Source organism: Leucopleurus acutus, assembly GCF_964270905.1.
Source record: "Leucopleurus acutus genome assembly, chromosome: 5".
Lineage (NCBI taxonomy): Eukaryota > Metazoa > Chordata > Mammalia > Artiodactyla > Delphinidae > Leucopleurus > Leucopleurus acutus.
Window position 1 is genome coordinate 121,314,967 of NC_139147.1, and position 12,073 is coordinate 121,327,039.

At 36.8% G+C, this 12,073-nt stretch overlaps 1 protein-coding gene across 2 annotated transcripts in view; it reads right to left on the bottom strand.

Moving 5' to 3' along the window:
• PLS1 (plastin 1) overlaps window positions 1-12,073 on the bottom strand; it is a 117,833-nt gene that overhangs the window by 22,796 nt on the left and 82,964 nt on the right. For both annotated transcript variants that reach the window (XM_082840234.1, XM_082840233.1), the window contains exons 7-10: window positions 6,848-7,013; window positions 6,624-6,766; window positions 5,623-5,718; window positions 2,766-2,961 (exon numbers count right to left, since the gene is read on the bottom strand). In XM_082840234.1, the coding sequence (XP_082696360.1) occupies window positions 2,766-2,961; window positions 5,623-5,718; window positions 6,624-6,766; window positions 6,848-7,013 (601 nt within the window). The remainder of the gene's footprint in view (window positions 1-2,765; window positions 2,962-5,622; window positions 5,719-6,623; window positions 6,767-6,847; window positions 7,014-12,073) is intronic.

The following is a 12,073-nucleotide window of genomic DNA, read 5'->3' on the forward strand; positions in this document are numbered from 1 at the left end:
AATATATTAAAAGTAGGCTACTAAGAGGAAAGAAAAGGAACATATATTGAACACTCACTACATGTGCTAAGTGATGTATTAAGTGTTTTCCTCTTCCTGACCTGAACATTATTGAGCACATACTGTATGCTAAACTCATTCATTCATGAAAGGTCATTTTAACTTGCTCTGAAATTCTTCAAAATAAGTATTATTAGCCCTGTTTTATATATGAGAAAACCAAGGCTCACAAAGATCACTCAGTTATTAAATGGTGGTGCCGTGATTTGGACAAAGTCTAATTCCATGGTCTCTGTATTTTCTGGTGCCGTGATTTGGACAAAGTCTAATTCCATGGTCTCTGTATTTTCTATCACCACAAATGAATTCTGAGATTGTCTCTCTATATGTAGCCCACATATTTGGCTCAATTTAATATAAAGATTTAATATTTAACTGGGCTTTTAATTTTCTTTAATTCCATACAGATAAAATTCTTTGCCAATGAGGACATACTAATATATGAATATGGGATGTGATACGGTCAAGCTTCAAATTTCATAAGGCTCTACAAAAACAAATGTACAGAGGAAAAAATTCCAATGACAGTCAAAGTCAAATTCATTTTTGGCAGATGTATCAGGACATACATATGTTCTAAATAAAGATGACTGATAAATATTTCCCAAAGTATCTTTTTACATAAATAAAGTAAATACTAATGGAAATATTTAGCAATCCTATTCACACTGAAAAATTCCAAAAGCATGCTGAACACTAGCAAAAGAATTCAAACGTGACAAATAGGAGAGCGAGCAAGTTGGAAAAGGTATCTAGCAAGAGTTCAGTGACTATAAAAAGCAGATCATTTTTAATATGCCACTCTAAACAATGCCTTCTACTGTAAGACACAGAGGAATTTTGAAATTTCCCAGACCGAAAAAAACACAGCAGTCTCCCTTTTTAATTTTTTAAAAGTTCTAATCCCTCACCCTAAATTTCTCTGCTGAAAAATCAACATTTTTTAACCTATCGTACCTCTCAGTTACATATCTATGTAGAGAACACAATCTTTATTTTAGTGAACTTCTGAAAGAGTGAATTAATCATATTCCTCAAAGAACACATTTGTTAAATCTGAAACTTCTTTCATTAATCAAAAAGCTGTAATCATAAAGTGACCAGGACCTTGGAACTCTGGTTGTGGCAGTCAAAGAGAAAAAGATGATGAAGCTGATTTCTCACTCTGTCTTACTGGGGAAGAAGGGAAGAAGGTGGGTGATGTGGGAGAATGAACACTGCAGTATCAAGTTCTCCCCACCAGGAAGAATCCCCACCTGAGGACCAGCTTCTCCAAACCAGGGCGACCATGAAGACTATTTTAGGAGTGGCCCTAACCTCTGACAGCTGCCACCACTGCTGCCACTGTTTTTACTCTTAGTTCTGGTACTAATGTGGGTTTTAGTATGCACGTGAGTGAGTATGAGGTTGGCAGAAGAAAAGGAGAGAGGCTGAAACAGATAAGGAGAAAGAACTAGACACCGAGAATGTTTTTGTCATTATGATGATTCATATATTGTAAGCTTCAATGACATTTAGTAAATGTAATGTAGCTAAGTAATACAAAATGATCTATGTTATAGAATCTAAACAGATCCTGCCAAAGATTACTTGAGATAAAACCCTGCATAGCACAGGGAGATCAGCTCGGTGCTTTGTGACCACCTAGAGGGGTGGGGTGGGATAGGGAGGGTGGGAGAGAGGGAGACGCAAGAGGGAAGAGATATGGGAACATATGTATATGTCTAACTGATTCACTTTGTTATACAGCAGAAACTAACACACCATTGTAAAGCAATTATACTCCAATAAAGATGTTAAAAAAAAAAGAATAAACTTTTAACTTAAAAAAAAAGATAAGTTTGTTTATTCACAGCAGAGGGATAAAAGCTTTACATCAAATCATGAAATCAGTTGTCAAAATTGATTTCTAATGTGTTAACAACTACACTATTCCATCATTATAGAAGGCAAATTAGGTGGAGAGTTTACATAATCAAGTCTTGCTCTGCTATCCTAATCAGGTTTCATTTGTGTTTCTTGCTTGTCATCATTCATTCTTTAGGCATATTAAGACAGAAAAAAAAACACAACATGAACAATGCAAAAAATAAATATCAACCCAGACAGAAAGAGTAAATGGTACTAATAAAAAGAACATTCAGAATGAATATATTTATAGAGTAGAGAAAAGTACTAAATACAGTACCTACATTAGGAGGGGTCAAATCTGCATTTCATGAAGCAAAACAGGAAAGTATTATAAATTATGAGACAGATAACAATAGCCCACACACAAGACAAGTAATGAATATTGTAAATTTTTTCATGTACACTAAACACATTAAAAAGAGAACAATACTGGAGTCAAACTGTAGCTTTCAAAGGAGAAAAAAGCTACAAATAATTATTTTTTTCCAATAGCTATAATTCATTGTCCATATTGGTGGTGTAATTATGTTATGTGGTCATTTAAGAGAACGTTTTAAATGTATGATGGTTTTCACTAAACTCTTATGGAGAAATGACAGACATGTAAAATCTACCTCAGCATTCTCTTTTAACCAAAATGAAAAACGACTTTAAGTTGAACTTTTTAATGAATGCACATGCCTACACACAGTAAACTCGATCTCCCACCACAATCCCCTACCTCTGACAGTGAAGTAGGACAATACCACAAAAAGATACACACAGTGAATCAATTAAAGACAGAGAGAGCATACCTTCCAATAAATTCATATCGATGTCATTATTATCAGGCTTGTGTAGGCTTGGGTATGTGTTAAACAGATTAGCTACAAAAGCTAAATTAAGTTTAGGATTGCCTGAAACCACATCTGCAGGAGTAACAAACTGTCTGCAGCCCAGTTTATCTGCTTCCTGAAGCATGAATTCAGCACGCTTCAAGTCATTTTCCTCCTAAACAATGAAATAAAACAAAAACGTTCAAGATTAAACTTTTTACTGGCATAATTTTTAATTCATATACATATTTATAAGCAACTACTTTTCTGGAAATATATCAAATAATGGCTCAAAATAGGGTCAGAATGTGCAGGAATTCCAAATTAACTTCCCCATTTCTTTTAAATCGGTAAGAACAAGTCTCTGAGTTTTCTTGCTGGGATCAGTGGAATATTTCACCCTCATTGCTGAAGTACTCAACAAAACTCTCAAACATTGTATCAGTAAGCTTCTACTGGCTGAATTATAGGTAACTTGCTCAAGGCCATATTCTAGAATGCTTTCTGGCTAAGAGGCTTAGCTATCTAACCCTTTCTACTCTGGTATTTCCAGTAGACTCTTTTCTCAATGAAAAACAAGCTGGGATACATATAAAAAATATTAAAGTCAGTAGGAACAGCACTTTTCACAATTGCAAAACCCTGGAAACAAACCAAATGCTTACCAACAGGAGAGCAGATGAAAACTGTGAAACTGTGTTATATTCACACAATGACATATAACAATATGAGTGACTCATTAATATGTTCAAAATAAGTATAGAAATTTAAGTATATGATAAACTTTATATGAAGTTAAAAAGTAAAATAAATTTTGTAGAAAACAAACTTATGGTTACCAGGGAATAAGTAGGGGAGGGATAAATTGGGAGATTGGGATTGACATATACACACTATTATATATAAAATAGATATGTAATAAGGACCTACTGTGTAGCACAGGGAACTCTACTCAGTACTCTCTAATGGCCTATATGGAAAAAGAATCTTAAAAAAGAGTGGATATATGTATATGTATAACTGATTCACTTTGCGGTACACCTGAAACTAACACAACATTGTAAATCAACTATACTCCAATAAAAAAATTTTTTTAAAGTAAAATAAATTTAATTTTTTAAGAAATACATTTGGTTGAAAAAAAACTATAGCAAAAGAAAGGCAAAAAACGATGAACGTAAGATTCAAGATGGTGATTATCACATTAAGGGGACGCAGAGAGATGGCATAGGGAAGAACTACACAGCTAAATGTAAACTGATGTCAAAGTCTTAGCTTTCTTGTTGGATTGAGGGTTTGTATGAGCTTGTTACAATTTCAATACAAACAAACAACTACCAGACAAAAATAAATAAAAAGAGGGACATGCCTGGACCCACGATGAGAGTATATCATGACCAAGGATTATGACTTATCTAATTCTGTGCACCAGAGTTGTAAATAAAATGTAATTGAAATCAGAGAAAGCAATAGGTTCAATGCTATTAAACAGCAATAAAAAGCTCCTCAGGTAGACGTGAACAGATCACAATATGTGGACCTTACTTAGATCTTAATTCAGATAAATTATAAAAAGAAAACCTGACATTTATGAGGCAACAGGAAATGTCAACACTGACTAGTTATTTTGATATTACAGATTATTGTTAATTTTTTAGTTATGTAAGGTATTATGGTTATATTTTTAAAGGGTCTTTATCTTTTAGAAGTACATATTGATGAAATGATACCATGTCTAGGATTTGCTTCAAAATAATATGGAAGAGGAAGCAAATAGGTAGGTGATAAATGAAGAAACAAGACTGACCATGAGTTGATAGTTGTTGAACTTGGGGGATGAACACATGGTAGTTCAGTATATTAAGTTTGCCCACTTTTGAGTAGGTTTGAAACTTTCTGTAAGTTTTTTTAACTTCCTAATTTTTGTACTCAAGCTAATTTGTAAATTTTGCAATACTGATTTTTAGATTTTATAATAATGTAAAATATAATTAATTAGTGATGACTCAAGTTGCCTTTAAAACTAAATATTCTGGATATTACACTTTAAGTACTTAATAGATTTTCATACAAACTATAATCTGACCATACTTTAAGGTTTCGATAGAACCATCCCTGGTACTTAGAACTTATGCTAAAAGAATGGGCTTCCTATAAAATGTGTTAGATGGGTCAGGATTTGTATCAGTTCTTCCTACACCATAAACACTAGGAATTGCCATTTTTTATTTTGTGTATTGTCAAATATAAGTTGGAAGAACTTATAATCAACTGCTTAGAAATCTAATAACAGCTTGTTGCTCCCTTTCCTTGTGCACAGCAGCAAAAGCACCCTGGTGTGTTCCAGTGATGTTGCACCAGGGAAATGTGAGTGTAGGGTTGATTCCACACATACTCAAGGTCAGAATTCTGCAATTCCCCTTCCTCACTCATGACAGCCAGATGGCTTAGCATGGAAATTTAGAGCCTAGGGCATGAAAAATAACTTCTGAAAAGCAAAGAGCCAAGGTTTAATGAAGGGCTGAGGACGCCACCAGGGAATGCTGCCTGAAGCGAACTGTACTCTAAATATGACTGTACTCGCTAGTCAAATTCATAGAGACGCAAAGTAGCATAGTGGTTACCAGGAGCTTGGGAGAGAGGGGAATGGGGAGTTATTGTTTAATGGATACAGACTTCACTATGTGACGAGGAAAAATTTTTGGAGAGGGGTACTGGTGATGGTTGCATGTACTGCAAATGTAACACCACTGAGCTGTACACATAAAATTGTCATTTTTATGCTATGCATATTTTATAAAAATTTTTTAAAATTTTAATTAAAAACTATACTCACATTAAATCCTGAAAGGTCAATGGCAATGGCAGGTCCATCATCCCGGTCACCTTTAGGTGCAATCTGATTAAGCAGATGAAAATAGGCTCTTGAATCCTTTAAGGAAGGAAACAAAATAGAATTTTTCAAATGAATAAAATCATCACTGGATTTATGGGGAAAAGTACTCAAATTGAAGCAATTGTCCTCATCTCAAAGAAGGGAATAATAACTTAGTAACCTTTACTTATTGCTTACAGGATCCTGAATGTACTATGCTGTTTCACCCTTGAGAGCTTCTAGCAACGCTGTTTCCTAAACCTGGAAGGCCCTTCCTCACCTCTTTCATTTGTTTACACTCCTAAGGATCAGCATCAGTTAAGATTAGGGCCAAGTTTCCTTGACAAGTGTCTTCCAGTGGGGAGGGAAGTGTTTCAAGCTACTTTGGTTCAGAGACACACCTGAAGACCCCCTTTTGTCTACTGATTCCCTATGCCCTCTGATACTTTGGTTTCCTCTTAGCTGGTTATTGAGAAAGTGGAAGTAAGTATTAAACTGGACAAGCCCACAAGGGCCTCTAGTCTAGCAACAGATGTAATTCTCAGTCCAAATTAACAGACTGACATTCTCATTATTATCTAATCTATCCGTGGCATACAAAAAGGGAAACAATACTTTAATCTGCTAATGCTAGCATCTCTTTCCTCTCACAACCAGTTGTATTTCTTTTTAAAAGCCAATAAACCAGTTTTTTGGGTTTATTTTAGTAAAAGATTTTGTGATTATAAGTGGGGGATCCACCTCACACAGAGAAATGCAAAAATTTCATTTTCTACACTGTGTGCTTGTGAATTAAACTTCAATTCAAATTTAAGTCTGTGATTGAAGTTCTTTTTTGTCTTTGTTTAAAAAACCACAGCCATAACACACACACACATACAAATTAGTCTGAACTCCTTTTGTTCCTGACATGCATCTACATCTTTTTTGTATGTCGCAAATTTGAACATTAAAATATGAACCTTAATGTCCTGGCTGAAGTTGCTGATGGTACGCCATCCTGCATTGGTCAGATGGTAGTTCACCCAACGCAGCAGTAATTCCTCTGGAGAAAGCTTCATCAACTCTTCTAGATCCTCACCTTCATTTAGCAATGCAATCAGGGCTGAGAGGAAAACAATGAAATATAAATTTTTCCCACAGTAAGTATATATCAATGAAAAGTAAATATTTTTGATGACCTTACCTTCATTTCTGGAAATCTCAATATCAGCAAAAAGACCAACTTTGATGATCTGCCAGAGAAGTCCCAAGACCAAGTGAGGTTTTCCTTCTTTGAGATCCTGTGCACCAATGTTGACCACTGTACAACCAATGGCTGAGGCAGAATTCAGGGCTAGGTTTAAATTTTCCTGAATCGCCACAAAGAAAAATACATGTGAGAAAGTACTTTCTAAACTCTTATCAACAAGTTGTGAAGGTAAATAAGACACAATGGATGGTGAAACTTCCCATTTTTTTTAACATAAGGAGTACTTATATCACCTCTATATACCAATGACTTTCAAAGCCATATCTCCAGGCCACACTTCCTCCCAGCACCCACTCTAAGCTCTACACCTGTATACATATTTGGTTATGTCTACCTGGATGTTTCACAAGTATCTCAAACTCAGCATGTCCATAATTGAAGCAATTATCTGGCCATGCTTCCCTAGTCTTCCTCTAATCCTCTGTCAAAACTGGCTTTTCCTTTATTTCCTGTCTTGGTTGACAGGACCAACCTTCATTCTTGCTTCTTTCTTCCTAAGTCAGAAACCTGAGCAGAATCCTTGTTCTTCTTGCCTCTAACATCCTGTGACCAATTTCTGTCAATTCCACCTTCTAAATACCTCTGGAAACTGCCAGTACCTTTCTTCAAGTTTCTTAATTCCTTCCTAACACCCATGCTCAGACTTACTCTCTAAAACCCACCTTCCATAGTACCCTGCTGTTGGTAACCTTATTAAAATATGAACCCGATGGCATTCCCTAGCTTTAAAACCCTACAAATGTTCCCCATCATTCCCACTATCTCCTCTCACTCACTCTGTTCCAGCTCTATAGGGCCTTTGAACTTGCTATTCCCTCTGCCTGGAACACACTTTCCTCAAATATCCCCAATTCCTTTACACTGCTCAAATGCACCTAATGGCTTTCTCCAATTGTCCTACACAAGATAGCAAGCATCACCACAGCCTTTGCTCGCACTCATCATTCTCTATTTTACTCTGTATCATTCTCCGACATGTTATATAGTTATATATTTATTTTTATATCACCCCCAATTAGAGTATGAGCTCTAATTATGATGAGAGAAAGAACTCCTACAACTCAACAACAATAAAACAACCTGATTAAAATATGGGCAGACGACATGAACAGACATTTCTCCAAAGAAGATATCAGATGAACAGTAAGCACGTGAAAAGCAGATCAACATGACTAATCATCAGGGAAACGTCAACCGAACCACAGTGAGGTACCACTTCACACCCATCAGGATGTCTATTATTAAAAAAAGAAAAAACAAAATAAAATAACAAGTGTTGGAGAGGATGTAGATAAATTGGAACCCTGTGCATTGCTAGTGGGAATGTAAAATGGTGCAGTTTCTGTGGAAAACAGTATGGCTATTCTTCAAAAAATTAAACACAGAAGTACCATATAGTTTAGCAAATCCACTTCTGGATATTTACTCAAAAAAAAGCAAGCTAGGACTCAAAGAGATTATTTGTATTCCCATGTGTGTAGCAGCATTATTCACAAAAGCCAAAAGGTGGAAACAACCCAAGTGTCCAGCCACAGATAAACAGATAAGTAAAATACAGTATAGGCATACAATAGAATATTATTCAGCTTTAGAAAGGAAGGGAATTCTGCACAGGCTGCAACATGGATGAATCCTGAAGACATTATGCTAAGTGAAATAAGCTGGCCATAAAAAAGAACTATTGTATGATTCCATTTATATGAGGTACCCAGAGTAGCCAAATTCATAGAGACAGAAAGTGGAATGGTGATAGTCAGGGGATGGGGGAGTGGACAATGGGGAGCTTTTTTAAAAAATAATTCATTCATTCATTCATTCATTCATTCATTTTTGGCTGCATTGGGTATTCGTTACTGCACGTGGGATTTCTTTAGCTGAGGTGAGCGGGGGCTACTCTTCTTTGCGGTGCATGGGCTTCTCATTGCGGTGGCCTCTCTTGTTGCGGAGCACGGACTCTAGGCGCACGGGCTTCAGTAGTTGTGGCACATGGGCTCAGTAGTTGTGGCTCGCAGGCTTCAGTAGTTGTGGCTCACAGGCTCCAGAGCGCAGACTCAGTAGTTGTGGCACACAGGCTTAGTTGCTCCGCAGCATGTGGGATCTTCCCAGACCAGGGCTTGAACCCGTGTCCCCTGCGTTGGCAGGCGGATTCTTAACCACTGCGCCACCAGGGAAGTCCCAGGGAGCTATTATTTAATGGGTATAGAGTTTCAGTTTGGGAGGATGAGAAGAGTTTTGGAGAAGAATGGTATTGATGAATCCATAGCAATGTGAATGTATTTAATGCCACAGAACTGTACACTTAAAAATGGTTAAAGTGGTCAATTTTATGTTATGTGTATTTTACAACAATAGAAAAAAAAGGAAAAATGGCCCAGAGCCATCTTGAAGGTGCTCTCTATGACAAATCTGGGACAAGTTAAGCACCAAAATAATCAAGCACAGTAATGAATTAAGCCACTGGAAAAAGTAGGAATTCCTGAGTCCTATCAATGACAGAGAGAGAGAAGAGAGGTCTCTGGGTTACAGAAGAATGCCAAATAATAAAAGACTAGGGCTTCCCTGTTGGCACAGTGGTTGGGAGTCCGCCTGCCGATGCAGGGGACACGGTTTCGTGTCCCGGTCCGGAAGGATCCCACATGCCGCGGAGCGGCTGGGCCCGTGGGCCATGGCCGCTGAGCCTGCGCGTCCAGAGCCTGTGCTCCGCAACGGGAGAGGCCACGGCAGTGAGAGGCCTGCGTACCGCAAAACAAAAATAAAAAAATAAAAGACTAGTAAATGTGGAGGAAGTGCTGGAGTTGAAAAAAAAAACATAATTTTGCAACCATCATGGTAAAGACCCTGTTAGGAAAGAATCATCAATCTAGGGAATCTAAAATCTAGGGGAAAATTCTGTTATGGAGCAGGATATCTGCATGGCCTTCAAGTGTTTCCTCATGGACTGCTTATTAGTTGCAAGGGAGAAAAAGAAAAGGAAACAGTAATTATACAGTGGAGAAACTGGGTAACATCTTAACCTGATGATAAAAACTAACATCAACTATAAGAGACATGCAGATATCTTGTGCCTCTCAATATACAAATTTATAAACTTGATAACTATACTGTGGTAATATAAGAGAAAATCCTTGTTCTGAGTAAATATATGCTAAGGAATTCACTGGTAAAGAGTGATAAGGTATGTAACTTATCCTCAAGTGGTCCAGGAAAAAAGGTTGTGTACACACGCACACACACGAGGGAGAGAGCACAAATATTAAAGTGCAATAAACCACTAACAACAGGTGAACCCTGGTAAAGGATGTATGAGTGTTTTTGTATAGTTTTTAGTTTTGCAACTTTCTCTACGTTTGAAATTATTTTCAAATAAACCTAAAAAAGGGTAACTCAAAGTTTTTTTATCCAAACATGCCATTAATTTTAATCTAAAAGCTTAATTGAGGGCAATATTTAATAATATTAATTAATTTTTGCTTTAGCTGTCATCTGTCAATGCTATACCAGTGATCAGAAACACAAATGTACAAAAAAAGAGCCACCAAACAACAAAAAAACAGTTTGGGACAACACAAGGCAGCAAATTGGAAAAGACACTGAATTAGAAAAATTTACAGTTACCTTGGCTTTTAACTTTTTTTTTTTTATTCCCTCCTCCTCAAATTTCTTCCCTAAATAACAAACGCATACTATGTACCGATGACATTTTTCCGATCAACTTTTCACCTTTTGGAAAGGCACGGTGGCCTGTTTGCTACTAGGCCTAATTTTTTTGGCCATTTAATGGTGATAAATAATCGATACAGTCAGACTTTTAAGTCACCAAAGATAAGAGGAGGTAACTTTAAGAGCTAGCGGATTTGTTGTTAATTGTGTTTGATTTGCTTTGGGGAAAAGGTAGAGATTGTCTTTTCCTCTTTTATTTCTACAGTCCACGTTTGGGTGGGGCCCCTGCTCCCACAGTTTGTTTAAATTTTTATGTTTACTAGCCAGAAGTTACACAAAGGTTTACAAAGCAGAGTGATTATTTCAATGGCTTCCTCTTACAGTATGCTGAAGCAATTTAGCTTGCTGGGCTCCAAGTAGTGGCTGTATCTCTTGGGGTTTAGTCAAGGGTAACTGAAGTAAGCATTTGGAATTAAATTATTTTCGTAGTGGTATTAAGCAATATTCATTTAAATGCAGTTCTCCCAAAAGAAGGCAGAACCAGAGAATCCTTCAATATATTTACAACCTAAATAAACATGATAATTGTGAAAATATTTTCAGTAAATTTCAAGTATTTTCTAGATATTCAGAAGATTTTCCTACCTTCAGATATGTTTAATTACCTTAAATCAAATCAATATAACTTTCAAGAGACAGCCTCTGTCAATTTACGCTAGACCAGTAATATGTTTCTCTCTTCATTTCCAAGAGCATAAAGAATGTTTGCTCCGGTTGTGATTCCCCAGAATGCATTAGCTGGGGAAAGAACTGGACTGAAAATTTTTCCAGTAATAGTGTTAATCGTGCAATGACCCATTACATTGACAGCGTGGTACTGTGGCCAGAAGAAATATGTAATTTCACCAAATTGACTGTAATAACTAGTGAGAACCAAAACCTTCCACTGCTTTTCTCAGCCTGGACAGTGACAAGGAAACCACACCTTAATGTGACTTTGCACTTATTCCTCTGTCTTCACTGGCATGACTTTATTCTTCCAGGAGAAGAAGGCAAAATATTTGATTGTTCATTGCAGCCACTACTTGCAAGACCTATCAACTCCTCAGTGGAAAGTATCAATGGACAGTTAATACTCTAAAAGATTCTTTGACACCCTCACCTTGAAATCCTCCCCTTGCAATTTCCACCAGTTCTGACTGTTGCATCAGTTGCATCATCATCCTTACCCAGTCATTAGTCTCCTCTCTTTCCCTCTCCCACAGTGAAAGACCCACCTTAAACCACAACTCCAAATCGTCAGTTCTAACCTCAGCTTGAAGACACTGCCACAGATTTGCAGGTGGTGTTTTCTCTTACTGCTGTAAGCAGTAAAACTCAGCTTTGTCTTAACAGGTTATGTTGGTGATATATGGAGAACCAGCTTTCGATGTTAATTTTATTCAAAAATGTTGGCTTTACAAGTATAGTAAATGACTTCTGAGTAATTGGCTAAAAATG